The sequence below is a fragment of the Sorex araneus genome, chromosome 4 (genome assembly GCF_027595985.1).
Source record: "Sorex araneus isolate mSorAra2 chromosome 4, mSorAra2.pri, whole genome shotgun sequence".
Lineage (NCBI taxonomy): Eukaryota > Metazoa > Chordata > Mammalia > Eulipotyphla > Soricidae > Sorex > Sorex araneus.
This window is the reverse complement of record NC_073305.1, coordinates 61,290,927-61,310,117: the sequence shown is the minus strand read 5'-3', so window position 1 is coordinate 61,310,117 and position 19,191 is coordinate 61,290,927. Positions and strand designations below refer to the sequence as shown.

General features: G+C 38.8%; 1 protein-coding gene across 1 annotated transcript in view; it reads left to right on the top strand.

Moving 5' to 3' along the window:
• The window catches only part of ADAMTS9 (ADAM metallopeptidase with thrombospondin type 1 motif 9), a 182,776-nt gene that overhangs the window by 44,904 nt on the left and 118,681 nt on the right, over positions 1 to 19,191 (top strand). The window contains exons 11-16 of the mRNA XM_004612779.2: positions 931 to 1,035; positions 6,007 to 6,152; positions 16,222 to 16,403; positions 16,490 to 16,626; positions 18,135 to 18,252; positions 18,491 to 18,586. Coding sequence (XP_004612836.2) covers positions 931 to 1,035; positions 6,007 to 6,152; positions 16,222 to 16,403; positions 16,490 to 16,626; positions 18,135 to 18,252; positions 18,491 to 18,586 — 784 coding nt within the window. The remainder of the gene's footprint in view (positions 1 to 930; positions 1,036 to 6,006; positions 6,153 to 16,221; positions 16,404 to 16,489; positions 16,627 to 18,134; positions 18,253 to 18,490; positions 18,587 to 19,191) is intronic.

Here is a 19,191-nt window from a genome sequence, read left to right as displayed (position 1 = left end):
AATAAATATTTTATAAACTAATACCTATTTATGAATAAAATACTTCAACTATATTTCATGATTAATTGTATCAAATAGGGCTAAATCTAAAAACAATTAGTGGGAAAGAAAGTTGCAAGATATATCAGTTTTTGCAGGGATGCTAAACATTATTACTTGTTTAAAGCTGAAATGTTGTGTATTATTAGCAAGTGGTCTTACATTTATGATAAAAGCTATGGATATGATAAAATGGTGAATACCTCTCAGGACAGTCGGTCTTCTGGGGAGAAGGGGAAGAGACTGGGGGCCCAAATGAGCACAACATGCCTTCAGCTATGCCACCTAAGTCTCCTTCCTCTAGTTCGGTGGTGTATATATGGGTGTTCATTGTATTATTGTCTGAAATCCTTGTGTATTTGAAATATTTCAGTTTTGTTCCTTCTTTCTTTTGACAACCACTAAAGTCCTAGAAAGGACTTTCTAGAAAGGAGTCATAATATGATCATGCAATAGTAAAATCATTCATTTTGATCTCAAGCTAAACATAATCTCTGTCACAGCTAATAACAACATAACCCTAAAGCCTAATTGGTAACCAAAGTTTATCACAAGCTTACACTCAAATCACACAACTTCACTGTGATCATAAGCATTCTTCTTAGTCTTCTGAGCCTCAGTATCTTTATCTGGAATGTAGAAAAATATTACCATGGACCAGATACATCATATCAATTTTAGATGCATAGTTATCCTTTAATACCATTTCATGTTCTACCAGACATAGAAATATATGCTCTCTATATTCCTTAGGATATATTTATAGTGTTTTTCTAGCAAGAGAGAAGACCCCTCTCTGACATCCCCTACATCGCTGACACATTATTTGAAGGCAATAATTACCTTTCTAATCATGCCATTACTGAATTGTCCCTCCATTGAATTGAGCAGATGCAGTGTAGACGACTCTGGTGCAACAATGTGGATGGAGCTCTCAAAGGTTGCCGGACTCAGCACACTCCCTGGGCAGATGGGACGGAGTGCGAGCCTGGAAAGGCAAGTCATGTCTTTATCAGTTCCCAGTTCTTCTGTGTGGGTCTAGGAATGGGCAAGATTTTGAATGAAGGCTCAGTCGCCACTTTTTAGGATCTGACAAAATGCAGTATATTTAGGACATAAGAAAATGCGTTATGTTGACCTGACTGCAGGGCTTCCAGAAGTACGGGGAGATGGGGGGAGGTAGCCCATCCCCAATCTGTGAAAGCCTAGAGATTTCAGTTAAAACAAAAAAAAAGCAGTATGTTTTACTATGCAGAATACTTTTCTAATGTGGGATATTAAACTTTGCTATTGAAAATCATGAAAACTTATTTTATCACATAATGTATCTTGTGTAAATCTAGCCGAAGACTTGGTTTATTAGCTTGAATTAGCCTAGCAACCAAATTTCTTAAAATGAATCTTGAAAATTACTTCACAGTAAAATCTCTGATTTTGCCTTGTGGTTCTTAGTCAATTGCATTCACTCTCTAGCTCTATTCCTAAAACATGTTATTGCTGAAAAAAATTACAAGAAAAAATTCTCAATAGTATGAAGTGATTTTTCAATAAGTAAAATTGTCACAAATGGGTTACCAAATGCAAATTCAAATTAAATCCAGTCAATCCTTGACCACAGACAAAAAAAAAATTGAGGAGACAACTGTTGTGGGGTTTTTTTCCTTACCTTCTGTTTGTGTAACAGAAGCATAAGATAAGTGATTTAATGGTAATTTTATACCTAAGAAATGAAGAAAATTGGGAGAGCTTTCAGAAGACTTTTCCATTGCATTTAGCAAGAGCAAGAGATTTCAGAGCATTCCAAGGGTCATACTTGGAAGCAACCAACTATGCAAAGAAAATGATAGGTACATTTTTAGCTGTGTTTTGGTGAAGTGGCCAAGTCTAACAGCTTTTTAAAAGATGCAGGTAAATGTGTATTTATTCCACTGAAGAGTATTTATACATTTTACAAATGCCAAAGATGGTGGGCATGTCGACTTAGGAAACATTTGTATTTTGTTTTGTTTTCATAGAATTGGCAGTAGTACACCTTTCTTTTTTCATACGAAATTTTGATTTCCTTGCTATTAGGGTATCTCGCCCCACCCCTTTTTCTTATTTTTGCCTTTTTTTCCTCAGCACTAATCTGTCCGGGACAGCTGACACAATGCTATTTTTATAAGTAGCTTGCTTCTGTCTCTTTATTTTCTCCATTCTCTTAATTATTCCATGAACATTTCATTTTAATCTTGTTTGCAAGTCTGAGATTTGGTTTTGTTTTAAGTCAATTTGGAATAAAATTGACCCTCAAGTTTCTCTTCCTAGTTCTTTAAAAAGATGCATTATTGTAAAATATCAATTAAATGATTTTGGACATTTTTAGGGAAAAACATCTGTATTTTGGCTCAAGCACTAGTGGTGACAAATTAATACATTTTTTATAAATTATGCTGGATTATAATTATTGTTTTCCAAATTTGCTTGGTTAAAATAGATTATCTTGGTACATATTTGTCAAACAACTCCAATCAGCATCTTTCTTTCAGAACTTTCCCCTGTCCTTCTAAATTTTAATCCTCTCCTTTGAATATATGTCAGTGATTCTATTAGCATGGAGTAGTAAGGAGTGCATAGAATTATAGTAATTTCCCATATTTTGTAGAATTTATAAAATACATTTCTGAAATGCAAGCACGAAAATTTGTTAGTCTGTAACTGTACCTCATGGTGATTCATTAATAAAAAATTTTAAAAATACATTTCTGTCAGGCTGATTTACAGGTCAATTTTGACCATCCTTAATTAGGAATTCAGTTCTGGTCTGATTCAATTATAGTAGTATAAGAAAACTGGCTCCTTTTCTGAAATTACAAAAGTTAAGCCAGAAACTGCAGGTTATAGAACTATTATGACAACTTACAGAAACATGAGAGATTCAGAGTCCTGATTTCTTTCTATTTCATGAACACAAAGAAATATATATCATCCTCAGAGTCACAAGATAGCTGCTTCAGCTCCAGCCATTTATACTTCTACCTAAAAATATAAATTCTAGGCAGAATGAAGTTAAAGGGCAAGGGAAAATAAAGGGAGACAGGGATCTTCCCAGCAATTTGACTCAGTGAATTCTGATTTCTCTTTGGCCACTTCTGTTCATATAGGGGTCTAGAGAAATGTAGATCCTGCTACCAGGATGAAGGAAAGAATGATTTTTTAAAATCTTTATTTAGCTTGTTTTCAGTTGCTCATAAGAGGCAGCATGTATCGCTGTTGATAGTATACCCTTGAGTTTGATGGTCTGATTTTTAGTCTAAGCTCTATCTCATACAGATGTTTTATATCCAACTCTCTGTTGATGTAGAGCTTTTTTTTCCCTGTAGAAATGAGGGCAGTAGTACATATTTTATGGTGTGTAGTGAGGAGTAAGTAAACTGAGATAAATTTGTAGTGCTTAGAACTGACAAATATTGAAGGACTGTGTAATATTTTCCATGATCATTGCAAACACTTGTGCTCAGGCATGTACTAGGTGTGTTAGCTACAGTTTCTTGTGTTAATTTCAAGACAAATTTGGCAGGTTGGTCTCCAATTTTAGTTGTGGAAGCAGCGTTTGGTGACTCAGCCACAGCAATAATGTTTGTGGATGAGTCACCAGTCAGATTACCTGCCACTGTGATACCCAACCTGGAAACTCCTAGTCCCAGGTGTATGATAAGCACTTTGCGATGTCAGTCTGAATTAAGATAGTTTAAGTGAAAACACATAATAGGTTTGTTTTTTGACACCTAGTTTTTGACCTTTCATGAAAAGGTCAAAAACTTATTTCATTTTATACATTTTATTTATTTTAATATAGAAAAGCAATATTTTACATACTTTAAGCAAAATCAAATTATTTTTCTTTTTCTTTTACACTACTTTTAGTATGACTAGAACCTTTTGGTTGTTTTAGTGCCACACCTGGCCATGCGCAGGGGTTACTCCTGGCTCTACACCCAAGAATTACTCTGGCAATGCTTGGAGAATTATACATGATGTCAGGGAGTGAAACCAGGTTGGCCACATGCAAGGCCAATGGTCAATGCTCTACCTACTGTACTATCTCTCTAGTCCTGTGGCTAGAATTTTTTTACTTGTCTGTGTGTGGCTCACGCTACCTCTTATTGAATAACAGTGCTTTAGCTACTTAAAATGTGCCTCACTACTCCATAAATTAAAAAGAATTGTTTTAAAATAAATTTCTTTGTGATTATCAGTAATATGCCTACTTGATATAACTGTGTGCCCATTTCTCTGATAAGTGGTCATAAGTAGAAAAAAACTGAAAAAAAAAACTGAGCAGCGCTGCTCTACACCAAGCTGCTTCTCTGTTCGTTGATTTGTATGTATAAATATCACCCAAGATATCTGAACTTCTATAAAAGCAATGAAAAATAAGTTCCAAAGGCTGGTAGTAGCACAGGTAAGGTGCTTGCTTTGCCAGTTTCAATTCCCAGTACCATATATGGTACCTTGAGCCCTGATAGGAGTGATCCCTGAGCATCGAGACAGGAGTAAGTCCTCGAGCACTGCCAGGTGTGGCTCCAAACAAACAATAACAATAACTAGAGGGAGTGATGAAGTCACCTGCGCTCCAAGTCATATTTCCTGGGTGTGGAGCAGGCCTGTATGCTTTGGATGCAGAACTTTTTCAAAGCCTTAGCTAGATAGCAGAGAGAAAGGGGCTACATCTTTAGATACAGAGTCAAAAAGGATAATTACAGAATCAAAGCTTATGTGCACACTTTGAACAGTTGGTTCGGCAGAGCATGTTTGAAGAAAGTGGACAAATACCAGGTACCAAATACCTCACAATCCAGCCATTCCAATGTGGGGTCCAGCCATTCCAATAGAGACCTTCACCTGGTATTTGTCCACTTTCTTCAAACATGCTCCTATCCCGCCTCGTGGCCCCTCTCTCTCTGCCTGCCTCCTCCATGTAGATCAATCACAGTGGCCCGCAGCTCCCACCAGCTCCGCTTCAGAGATCTGAGCAAGCTGCACGGCGTCACCCTCCTGCTGCCTCTCTGCCTTTGTCCAGCACTCAGTGACCTCAGCTTTGTGTCAGAGGCTCACACCCCAACAATGGCAGAGGGCTCAAATGGGTTTCTCGACCCCCTATCCCGCTGAGGAGTTTATTTTGTTGCATTTTGTTTTAAAAAGTAATGGCCTGCTGCCTCTGCCAGACTGGAGAATCTGAAACCATTAGTAACAAAAAAGCAATAAAGTTTAGGGCTCCCTGTAACATGTCCATCTTGCTTTAGTCTCACCCTGTGTGATTTGGTGGACTGGTTTTATAGAAAGCAGGTAACTTCTCTCTCTCTCTCTCTCTCTCTCTCTCTCTCTCTCTCTCTCTCTCTCTGAATTACACCTGGGTCTTTAAATTCACGGGAAGTAATAAAACATTATATTTTGGACTGGTTTTATAGAAATCAGGCAACTTACTTTCTCTCTCTCTCTCTCTCTCTCTCTCTCTCTCTCTCTCTCCTCTCTCTCTCTGAATTACTCTTGGGTCTTTAAATCCATGGGAAGCAATAAAGCATTATATTTTGCCAAGCTCACACATCTCGAGGCCTTGTTAATGGAGACTCACTATACAACTTCAATAACTCACTTTGCTACTGACTGCAAATGGTTTGTCCATTTCCTTTCCTCATTTTTCAAGTAATTGAGTACTTCAAAGCTGGCCTTTGGCATTACCTGACAGTCTATAGTCAAGCATTCATTGGTCAGTTTTGCTCAGGCAAGTTGTAAATGAAGACACAGCTGTCATCAGTAAGTATGAGATTAAGATTCTGACAGTTTCCTTAATTCACATAGATGATGAAATTGCAGTAATTACAACAGAACGTGGCAATAAGTGAATGTATGATGTATTTTTGGACAATAGGGCTTACAGTGTCTCAAGAAATGAGCTCTCATCCCTGTTCCCCTTATTAAACACAGCACTGCAAGTTTGGATTTTGTGTTCCCAAAGAACCAGAGGTTCCTATGATTGATGGATCCTGGGGAAGTTGGAGTAACTTTGGAATCTGCTCAAGGACATGTGGAGGGGGCATCAAAACGGCTGTTCGAGAGTGCAACAGACCAGAGTAAGTCTTAGAATTTGTTGCTATTATTATTATTAGGCCAGCAGGACTATTCTACTGTTACTACTGTTCCTCTATAGTAATTTTGGTAATCAGTTATTTGGCTTGTTGTTACTGTTTTTGACATATCGAATACACCCCGGGTAGCTTACTGGTGCCCACTCAAGCAAATCGATGAGCAACAGGATGACAGTGACAGTGACAGTTATTTGGCCAGAGGCAGATAAGGACCTCTTTCTACATTGAAAATATTAGACATTCACTCAGAGCAGTCTAGACCAATGGTAGTTCACTTTCACTCTGCGTTATTATTTTTTTCTCCATTGACTCATTATTGTAAAAGTTTTATCTGCAAAATAGTTAATGTTTTCTTATTGGCCAGTCCCTTTCCCAATTTTGATAGGTTTAACTCTACCTCTTGGTCTTGGAATAGTACGTAAATAATTAAGTTTATTTAGTAAATAACTTCATGAAGAAACAAAAATTGGACATTTCTCTCCAATTTATAGATAATCATACCTTGTCCAGTTAGCTACTTCCATGCTTAAAAAGGCACACGGTCTCCCACAGCTGCATTAGCAGATGTTAAGGAACCTTGGAGCCCCAAGTCAGGATTTATTTCCAAATTCTTCTAATTATTGCATGGGTAAAACATTTAAGGTCCTCCTCCCACAAACTGACAGTTTGCAGATTGGGAGTATTTGGGGGGATAATTCTCATTATGTGATCATAACTGTCTTTACCTACCTAACTTTATTAAGATTTACATATCTAAATAAAGTCAGCCCCCCCCCCAGTATTTTTCTTGGCAGACTCGTTTATTGAGAAGGCTAATTATAAGTAAATTAAATGATCCCTATCTTCCATTACCAGGTATGACATCCAATTTTTCGTGACTCTAAGGCGTATTAAGTATAAAGGATTAGAAAGTAAGACATGGTATTATTGCCATTGATCCTATTTAGATCAGCGTGTCCAAGAAGACTTTACAGATTAAGAAGAGTTTTTACATGTATAAGCCAATGACCATTTGTTCTTTGTTTTGGCCTCCCCAGTATATGCTACACCGAGCAGCATGTTCTGGAAGCCATGTGGTTCTAGAAAAAGTACTCAGGGCTCCATGCATGCCGGACATGCACTCTGGCCTTTGAGATTCTCCTGGCCCAACAACAGTTTTTAAGAGCCTGCTGCTTTGGGATTAAGTGCCATTATTTCACCCAAAAGTATTCAGTGATTCTTTTTTGCAGCCCACAGAAAGGTTTACAGACTTAATTGTAGAGAGAAACACTCTAGTAAAGTAGCAAAGGGTGTGGTACAATGCCATAATCTTGGTTTTGCAGAGCAGTGGAGGTTCACTTAACTAGAGGTTCTTCACAGAGAGGAAAAGACCTAGTGTTAACTAAGGTTTCACATTATTTTAATGAGAAAGCTCTGAAAGGTGCAAACCAGAAAGAACATAGTGAATATTGTAACTGTACTAGGGTGCAAGCCCTAGTCTAAATACTTTTGCAATACAAATCACAGATGATGATCAATTAATTACATTTCCTTTTTGTTTTCTGACTGATTGATTTATTGTTTTCTGATTGATTCATACTTTGATTGCAGAGCTGGGTATAGAAATAGGACCTCATACATGTAAAGTATATTCTTTATCATTGAGCCACGTTTTGGGAACATTTCTTTTTTTGTGTGTGTGCTTTATGGGTCACACCCGGCGATGCACAGGGGTCACTCCTGGCTCTGTACTCAGGAATTACCCCTTGCGGTGACAAGGGGACCACATGGGACTCTGGGAATCGAACGCGGGTCGGCCGAGTGCAAGGCAAATGCCCTACCTGCTGTGCTATCGCTCCAGCCCCTGGGAACATTTCTATAATGTTCATATGATATTTGTTTCTGGTGGGACATGGGAAATAGCTCAAGATGTAAAGCACATGAGAGACAAGGTGCTGGATTCAGTTTCTGGTACTTCAAAGCTTCCCCACACATGGACAGGCAAGGCCCTGACCTCCCTTAAGCACTGCCAGGAGTGGACCCCACAATTTATGGCATCAACATTAACAAAAAATGCTAGTTTACATATTAACTACACAATGCTAAGGCACAGTCTCTGAGTTCTAAACGTTGCAGTGTAGTTATGACCATAAAGAGTCGATTTTCTCTAAAGCCTGTATCTTATATTTCTTGTAATAGTATGAATATAGCTTATGCTTTTTTAAAAAATTCCACCCAAGTCCTATGTAAAAAAATTCTGTCATCATGTATGTATTATACACAAGAAATAATCAATGAAAACTATTTGATACATATTATATCAGACTTTTGAAAAAGATAGTAAGGGCTGGAAATATGACTCTATGCCTGGCATACATGAAAGCCCAGGACCACATGCTTTCTCCTCACCTCTAGCACCCCTGTGTGTAGCTTTGGTGGCCTCTAGCTGTACTGGATCCCAAATATGACATAGCTGACCCCAGCCTTAGTCAGACCAGAATCATTATGGCAAAGATTACTGGGGGTGACCCCCATTCTTCAAGCATTGCTTGGTGTGGCCCCTATAAAAATAGAATCACAGATACAGTATGTGTTATATACACTGAGTATTATATAACACGAGGATTAAACAATAGTGTTTCACACCTTGCTATTCAAAAATCAGTCATATATCCTAGCTGCTCAATATTATTGAAGATTCATAATAAAATGTTTTAAGCCAGCAGAAAAAAACTATTTTTTAAGTCTTTAATAATATTTGGTGACTATACAGAACAGTATTGTTTTAAGTCTTAGTATCATGAGCATCACCTATTGCGAAGAGTAGGTACTTTAAAATTTTGTTTGACTCAAGAATAGCCCGCTCAAAGGAAGCATTTGTTCTGTTTGGTCTTTTTTTCTTTTTCTTTTTTTAAGTCTTCCAGCAATCCTAGAAGTGATGTGGAAAGTGGGGAGAGATAAATCACTCCATAATTGGAATGGGCCAGACAAAGAAAATCAGCCAGTGTAAAGCTCTCAGCGGGGAGGGATCTTGAGCTTCAAAGCGAAGCAGAGAGCCTCACATTCAGAAGCTAGGAACCGCTCATTAGAGACTTCAATTAGAGGTCCTTGTCCTCGCTGTTTGCTGTGGGAGGTTTTAAAATAATACATCCCACCTAGTTGAGTGTCAGCACTGACATCATTTCATTAAAACTCCTCCGGGTTATTTGCACTTTGGGATGCCCCCCGTTCATGCAGGAAGGAGTCTGGCCCTGGAAACACAGGTTACAATGGGGAACCCATGGGCTAGAGAAAGGGATGCAGAAAAAGTGAAGGGCAGATCTGAGTTTCAGCTGGACTCTAGGAGTTGTGCGTAAGGAATTCACATGGCAGATGGCTCATTATGTAGAATGCACAAGTGGTAGCTGTCATGATTTTCAAGGCTGTTTGAGGGAACGTTCCCCCCACCCCCCTTATCGACAGTCTACCACTTCTCTGAGTAAGAGGCCCTTCCAATGTCAAGTGAATTCTATTTAGCATCCAAGGTATGTCTTCATTTGTTGACACAAGGTTATTTTTTTCACAGTGATTTAAGTATGTTTTTATTTAGTATCCAGACACGTTATGGTATATTTTATTTTCTCCTTGAAAATACAAAAGCTACAACATGAATCTTACTATGTATATGAAAGTATGATACTGCCAATGAACAGTTAATCCCTGTCCTTTGATGGTCAGCTGGCACAGAGTGCTATAGATTTGCTGTCATTGAAAATGTGACTCTAATATCTTTTTTAGTGGGAGGAGCCACATGCAAGACATCACCTAATAAGCTGTACTTTCTTCTCTAGTCCCCTGCTCCTAATGTTTTTGAAACTGACAAAGAATTTCAGATAAAACAGAACCTAAAATTTAAGTATTTTAAGTATGTTTTATTAAGTTTTTTATTTTATTATTTATCTATTTGGGCTGGAGTGATAGTGCAGCAGGTAGGGCATTTGCGTTGCATGCAGCTGATCCAGGTTCGATTACTCCGCCCCTCTCAGAGAGCTCGACAAGCTACCCAGAGTATCTCACTCGCTCAGCGGAGCCTGGCAAGCTACCTGTGGCGTATTCAGTATGCCAAAAAACACTAACAAGTCTCACAATGGAGATGTTACTAGTGCCCGTTTGAGCAAATTGATGAGCAATGGGATGACAGTGACAGTAATTTATTTATTTATTTTATTTTATTTTTTATTAACTATTTAATTTTATTTAAGTACTTTAAGTATTTTTAAATATTTTAACTTTAAAATATTTACAAGAGACTGCCTTCAATTAGTGACAAGCTATCTTTCAATCAATAAGTATGTAGTCATCTGGGCTGAAAAGAGAGTACAGTGTAAGGCACTTGCTTTTGGCCAACCCTGGTTGGTTCCCCAGTACCACATATGGTTACTCCAACACCTCCAGAAGTAACCCAGAACACTGCCGGGTATGGCCCAAACCAACCCAACCACTACCAAAAAATAAGTATGTTTTAATCTCTCTTAAGTTCTATATTTTAAAATTAGGTAACTCTATGGTACTTCTGAATTCAAATACTGTCACACTGGTACTTCCCTGCAGTAGTGCAGACTTCAAAGAGGAAACTGATTAGAAACATAATCAGACATATTCATCCATGTTAATGTTTTTATACTTAGCATTGAACTAAGGGCTGGAGCAATAGCACAGCAGGTAGGGCATTTGCCTTGCAAGTGGCCAACCTGGGTTCCATTTCTCCATCCCTCTTGGAGAGCCCATCACGCTACTGAGACTGTCCAGCCTGCCTGGCAGAGCCTGGCAAGCTACCCGTGATGTATTCGATATGCCAAAAACAGTAACAAGTCTCACAATGGAGACGTTACTGGTGCCCGCTCTAGCAAATCGATGAGCAATAGGATGACAGTGATACAGTGACAGTTACTTTTAAAAATCCATTTTGATCCATGTCTTATAGGCAAAAAATGAGTGTAGTTTCTGATTTGTTAGAAAATTTGTATAGTTTGTCATGGAGAAGTTTGTAATCACTGTTCTTTTCATTCTCAAATGGTCTTTGATTGGACAATTATTTATATGGCCAACCAATCCATAATCAACTTAATAGAGTAAGTGGTAAAATAGGAGAACTACCCTAGAAAAAACTTGGAGTAAGTCTCAGTGTTGGTACTCAAAAATAAATCATCAGGCCAATCTACCTTGTACTTGTTATTTTGTACCAAATTTGGCTCTGAGCGTCTACTAGTGGCTGTAACTAAATGATCTATTGAGCATTCACACTCCATTAAAACTAATGATCACACCAACTCTGTAGGAAAGGTAACACATTTTTGTCCTCCAGTACCTTTCCTTTCTTTTTTTTCTCTGTAAATTAAGAGACAGGTGAAATTTAAAGAATAAATCCCCATATTTGAAGGGGAAAAATTGTGAACTAAATTAGACGTTCACTATCTAAATTGCTATGAAATCTTACAGAATAGAGACCAGACATCTTTTATCTAGGAGAACTAGTCTCTCATTTGAACTTTAAGAAATACAGCAGAAAAATGTTTTAGACATTGAGTTACACCACAAAAAACTGGTTACTTGTGGATGATATATCTACTCATGGCATAGATAGAAAGATAACATTTGGAAGGCTCATTAATGAGTGCTAGAAGAATGCACTGCTCTATCCATCTAGTTTTTGAATAGTCTTTCAGCATCTCTGCAATTGACCATTAGACACCTTCTTAAAATGTTCTGAGCATAGGAAACACACTGTGCTCTAGGACTTCCTGCTATATCTTAGAAATTTCTAGAAGAAATGCTCCTATCAAATTAAATTTTTTTTTTTTTTGCAAAGTGAGTATTTTCCATTCAGGCGAGCTGAGTTAGTGAAAGTTTTTCCTATGAAGCAATACTTGCAAATCAGAAGAAATCACATTGCTAGGAAATAACAAAGCTCATATGTTCCAAAAAAGAAAGGTTTTATCCCTGAATAAAATATAATCTTCTCTTTATACTAAAAATGGCAAATAAAGTCATATAATGAGTTTCCATATAGAGAGAACTATCTCAACATATGACATGGGGGGAGAGTTATGATCAAGCCCTTTCAGCCAAGGAGTGAATGGATCTCTCAGCCACATGGCTCCCATACTTGGCAGGTGACCTTGCCAGATTACCTAACCAATCTGAGCCCAGTTCCAAAAGAGTTGCAGAAATAAGGATGCTTACCTTCCTTGGAGTGGGGCAGTGCACAGTCAGCAACAGGACTTGCAAAGTTAGCACAGTGCCTAACTCAGAAGCGAATTAGCTTTATTCTAGAAGGATACAAAAGTAAATATTTTCAAACCAGAAAACAGAGGCTCTCTGTCCCAACTATTCAGCATCACTGATAGAGTGAAAAATATACGGACAATAGGTAAAAGGCATGACTTTGTTCTAATGCAGATTTTTTTTTCTTTTTGGGTCACACCCAGCAATGCTCAGAGGTTACTCCTGGCCCTGCACTCAGGAATTACTCCTGGTGGTGCTTGGGGGACTATATGGGATGCTTGGAATCGAACCTGGGTTGGCTACATGCAAGGCAAACACCCTACCCACTGTATTATTGCTGCAGCCCCATGCAGGTTTATTTATAAATACTGAAATTAAAATTTCAGCTAAGTCTTAGGTGTTTATTTTTTTTTAAATTCTTATTTCCATGGCCTTTAAAAATTGGCTAGTGGTAAGATTTGATCCTGGGGCTGTAGTTTTTAGACTTATGTAATAGCTATGGATTGACTATGTGGCAGGTCTCATTCAAATGCTTTAAATATATTCAAGAGTTCCCCCTAGTCATCCTCATGATATAGAGATTAGCATCATCTTTTTTTTTTTTTTTTTTTTTTTTTACAGAGAGGGAGACAGAGCCTTAGAGAGATTAAGCAATTTGCCTAAAATTACATTGCTATTAAGAGCCTGCTCTGGGATTCAACCTTGTTTTCAAAGTCCACATCTGTAATTCTTAGCAAAAATGCCCCTTTATGAGCTGGAAAGATAGCTCACCTTGCTCAGTGCATGCTTTATGTTAGGAGTCCTGGTTCTCTCCCTGTACTGCGGGGTCTCCCAGCTCATTCAAGTGTGATTGCCCCTGCTCTGAGCTGAGAGAAGAACCCAAGCACTGCCAGATGTGATGCTTTAGCAAACAAAACTTACTTTATTATGAAGTGTTTTCTGTGTGTTGTTTATTAAAACTGTCATTTAGAAAAATAAATCCCAAACATTACTTGCCTTGTGGTTCTGGTCTGGGTAAGTAAAGATGGAAACTGTTGCTGTCCGAAAGGAAGGGATTATTTGCAGCCCAAGGAATTGATTGTTGCATAGGATAAAATACAAGTCAGTGAAGGGCTTTTGTATTAAAAACAAAAGAAAAAAATCAATTTTCTTTTTGAGTTAAAAAAAAATAAGTTACTGGGGCTGGAGCGATAGCACAGTGGGTAGGGTGTTTGCCTTGCACACAGACTATCCGGGTTAGATAGCCAGCATCCCATATGGTTCCCTGAGCACCACCAGGGGTAATTCCTTAGTGCAAAGCCCAGAGTAACCGCTGTGCACAGTCAGATGTGATCCAAAAACAAACAAAAGAAGTTACCTCTAAGCAGTAAGTGAATCATCATCTGGCCTAGAGTGATAGTACATCCAGGAGGGCGTTTGCCTTGCACGTGGCCAACCCGGGTTCAATCCCCAGCATCCCACATGGTCCCCTGAGCACCGCCAGGAGTAATTCCTGAGTGCAGAGCCACGAGTAACCCCTGAGTACCACCGGTGTGACCCAAAAAGCAATAAATAAATAAATAATCATCTACTTTATTTAGGTCAGATTTTGTTTTTTACTGTATAGGTTGTTTATTAGGGGAGTGGGGAGGGGATGCCCAACCTAACTCCTGACTCTGTTCTGGGGGAATCACTCCTGTTGGTGCTCAGAATGCCGGGGATCAAACTCGGGTCAGCTGCATTAAGACAAGCCTCTCTTTCTCTGACTCTCTGGCCCTATAGATCAGAATATTTTAGAAGATTCTGCAAAGGTCTTCTCAGTTGGAAAACAGTTTGAAGGAGGTCTTTCAAATAAGTTTCACCTGTTTGAAAATAGTCTGCTTTATGATAAATAGTAAATAATTACCGGACTTTTTTCTTAGCTACTCATTTGCTTCCAGACTTTCTGGTGTATTGGTTTGATAATAGTATTCATGTGAAATCTGTCTTGCTTTATGCATGAGACTGGACTGCTTGGTACATAAAGAATAGCTTGTTGGCCCAGAAACCAAGGCTGAATCTTTAAAAAGCACAAAAAATAAAAAAGATTCTGTATCATAGCACCTAGATAATATAGCAAAGAGATTACAAAGGGAAAACCAGAGAAACTTGAATCCCATCACTCTCTCTGCTCTTGTATTAGCAATGTATTCTTGGACCAAGTACTTCTCTGACTCCTGTTGCTTGACATAAAAGTACCACAGCTGTCTTTACCCAGTGAAACATTGAATAAGTTCACTGAGTACATTCTGGCTAGTCACAAATGCTAGGCTTCAGGCCATTTTGCACCCATCCATGTAACTTTCTCCATGATAGATAGTAAATATTTAACAACTCCTGCTCAGATTCTAGTTTGCTTCGTGATTTTTCAGGAACACAGTGTCATCTCTGACACATACAGGCCAGAGCTCCCAGAAGCCAGGCAGCTCACACAGCTTCCCAGCTTCTAACTGCAAAGCCCGAGCTCTTAACATGCTTCACAAACCTTTGATCTTGGGAGCATGTTCGAGGCAGTCTCATCCCAGCCAGGGAAGGTGTGTTGAGTGCTGCCTCACAAAGAACATTAGATCCTCAAAGCAATCTCACTGCAGAGTGGGGTCAGATTCAATTTATGGTACTGGAATAGAAGACTTGCAAGCATGGGTGTGCGTGCTCCTGTTAGAGAAAGGGGGAAGCAAGAACTCAGGACAGCTGAGAACTTTGACCAGGTCACACAGTAAGGCGTGAGCCAAGATTGGCACCCAGCTCCAATTTCAGAGCCTTTACTTCCTCTGCTAAACAGCCACTCCCCTGTTTGATGGCTATGGATGTAGTTTGCACCCCTGCAAAACTGTTGCCTAGCAAGACAAAATAAAGAAACATAAAACCCAGCAGCATCAACAACAACAAGTATACTTCTTATGTTCTACATTCACTTAAAGAAATAAAGGTGGGAACTGTTCCATTTCAGTGGTGAACTAAAAAGGGGTGAAATTCAAGCTCCTTCACCCACAGCCCTAGGTGAGTGAGTCTCACTCCTCAGGATTCTCTGATCTTCCCATGTCCATGATAAATTTGGCAAGCTGTTGACTGTGGGAAGTGTGTTGAATAATTTACTCTCAGTCACATCTGGAAAATTCATGTAGAGGTTGCATGCTGAGATTAAATTTGCTCTGCGATGCTTTGCGAAGCATATTCCATACTCTTGTCACACACAAGTTAATGAAATCAGTATACTGTCTCCTGCTTCTCCTGTTAAGTTAGTCAGAACATGGGCTCATTCCCATTATTCCATTTTATTTATAAAACAAAACAAAAGCAATGGTTGTTAGGAGAGACAGGAAGGAGGGAGGGAATTAATAAAGGTGGAATGGAGCAAGTTTTAGCATAGTCTTCACAGGAATAACACAGTAGGGAAGACAGGAAGAATTCCAACTGCGTCTCTATACTCTTAGCTTCTATATTTTTTTAAATGGAAGAACTTCAGTGAATATACAAGAGGTGTGGGGGGGCAGGGTGACAGACACTGACCATGTCAATTCTAGGTTTTATATTTATATTTAATTTACATGTTCTTTCATTTTATCTTGAAAATAAGCTATTAACTTTCCATTTAACAGTTACAGTGAGCCAGGCTTGCAGAAGCAAAGTGACTTGATTATATACTTAGTGAAGGCAGAATGCAATCCAGGCTACATCCCTTGTCCCATCCTGTCATCGTCTACCTTAAAATTGCTTTCCTATGGGATATGCAGAGTTCTGTGAAGAGAAATATACTGTATAGTATAGCATGTGTTTTCTTTCCTTTTGTCAGGCCAAAAAATGGTGGAAAATACTGTGTAGGACGTAGGATGAAATTTAAGTCTTGCAACATAGAACCGTGTCCCAAGCAGAAGCGAGACTTCCGGGAGGAACAGTGCGCTCACTTTGATGGGAAGCATTTTAACATCAATGGTCTGCAACCAAATGTGCGCTGGGTCCCAAAGTACAGTGGAAGTAAGTACATCTGGGGGAGAGCCTATGGCAGTCTGGCATGGGATCCAGACCTGAAAGTCACATTGTACCACATTTCTCTTCTCTAGTTCTGACCAAGGACCGATGCAAATTGTTCTGCAGGGTAGCAGGGAGTACAGCCTACTACCAACTACGAGACAGAGTGATAGATGGAACTCCGTGTGGCCAAGACACAAATGATATCTGTGTCCAAGGCCTTTGCCGGGTACGTGCCAGATAGCGTTCTCTTCATCATGTTGTATGACTGCCAAGCTGTGGTTTGTGGTTTCCTTGAGAGAAAAGTGGCTGCTAATATCTGTGCACTGTTTCCAGGCAGTGGTTCTTAAAGTTATGGTCTCAAGATCACCATCAGGTGATGCTAGTGTGTGCCAAAATTTGAGAGCCACTTCCTTAGATTTTTCTTGACATTTGCCGTGTGTGTGTGTGTGTGTGTGTGTGTGTGTGTGTGTGTGTGTTGGTGGGGCTGTGGGGATTCTTCAAGAAATCTTCTCTTAAAAAACATTTTAATGATGTGTACATACACTTTACTCTAGCCTTTCTGCTTAAGAGTAAGTGTAAATGATACCTGATTAGCAAATGGTTCTAAAATGCACACCCTTCTGCAGAAAGTTGTCATGGGGACATATGGTCACCTTCAGGTTTCTCTTTGTGATGTTACACATAATGGCATCTGTGTGAGATAAACCTTTGACTATTTCTGGAAAATAAATGCAGAAACTTCCAGCAAACAGCAAAGCATCAAACAGGTGATTTCTTTGATGGGTGGATACAATTTCACAGTCTACTAGTGATAAATTATTCATAATGCAGCCACATTTTGGAATAACATATGTATGTCTTGCCTCTATTCCATGGCATAATTGAGTTTCTAGTCAGAAGGATGTGAGCAGGAGTCCCTAAGATCTTTCCCCACTTCCCAGATCATTGTTACAGTGCAGATTTCCTTGTTGGTCATTTTCTTGCCACATATTGTGTGTCTCCTCAAAGATAGTTCAGACTAAAGAACAAGATGGACAAGAATTTGAATTCTGTTCTAATATTTTGGGTCGTTGCTGGTGTGATTGACAGACCTCAGTTGATACTGCTGCTTTGCACGCTTCTGGGAAGAAATTCAGATCAACTGCAACCAGAGGCTTCCCACTGCAGCCATGCTGTATCTTTTCTATCTATGACTAATATTTGAAAATAGAGGATTGCCCATAAAATCAAATTTTCGAGTTTTCCTTAAAAGCCTGTGAAATGTCAACATTGTACCCAGATTTCTACATGACGGCAATTTTCCGGAGTGAATTGGGTGGTTTTCTTAAAATGAGGACATAGTCATTGAAAACTTAGATGCAGTCCTCACCATTCTTTTTTTTTCCTTCTTAGAGTGATTTTCTCACCCCACATATTTGTACACTAGCTTCTTAAACTGGAATCTGGGGAACAAGTTCCTAAACATCCTGTAATATGCAAGAGAAGTTGATATAATTCCACAGATGAGGGTGGGCCCTGAGTTTCTACTTTTCTGCCTTCATTGAGGATAACCATGGCTGCCAAACCTTGAACCACATTCTCCCTAGACTACAATCTGAGTTCTCAATCCTTGCAAGTTTAGAGACTTAACTTTTGTGTCATTTTGAATGTATATCATTCAACGAAATACATGACTTGCCATTTTATAAACTTTCCAATACTTACCTTTTATTTCACATGTTTTCTTTTTAAAAGCAAGCTGGATGCGATCATGTTTTAAACTCAAAAGTCCGGAAAGATAAATGTGGGGTTTGTGGTGGCGATAATTCTTCATGCAAAACAGTGGCAGGAACATTTAATACAGTACATTATGGTAAGAATCTGTTCCTAAGAACTGTGAGAAGGAAAATGGTCTAAGTCAAAAAAATTGTTAACCACGTTATATATGTGAAAGTATTAATGTCAAGCATAAATTCAGTCTTGATAAGGTACATTGCCCATCTGTAAGCACCCAATAATAATAATTTTGTTCCTTTGTTGCCCACCTTTTCCATGCTTGGTTAAGATGAACTCTTTTGTGGAATACTGAATTTCTGCTTGCTTCTTTTCAGGTTACAACACTGTGGTTCGAATTCCAGCTGGTGCCACCAGTATTGATGTGCGGCAGCACAGTTTCTCAGGGAAATCAGAGGATGATAATTACTTAGGTAAGGCCAAAGGCCCTTGCCATTTGTAGGAATTCTGGAGCATTTGGAATATATTACTTCCGTTACCCCAATTGTGCATCAAGAGTTTTGAGGGGTCTTGTATTTTCACAAATTAGTTGATCTTAAAATTATTATTCTGTATCGTAGACACTGAAAATATTGGGTTAAGAGTCACACTAGTCAATCTCAAGAGATTTACTCTGGATCATAGATGATAAGAATGCCTCAAGTAACACTTGCCTTATTAAGTTTACCATCATTGTTCTGTGTAGTCATATTCATACATATATATATATTTTAATTGAATAACTTTGAGATACATGGTTATAAAGCTGTTCATGATCAGCTTCAGTCATATTTTGTTTTGTTTGCTGGTTTGGTTTTGGTTTCTGGGTCACGCCAGACAGTGCTCAAGGCATATTCCTAGCTCTATGCTCAGGCAGCACTCCTGGTGGGCTCACAGGACCATATGTGATGCCAAGGATCAAACCAGCTCAGCCACACATATGCAAGGCATGCTGTAATACTATATTATCACTGTTATACTATACTTTCTGTACTATCACTCTGGCTACAGTTATTGTTGTGAAAACTATTCTTTGGGT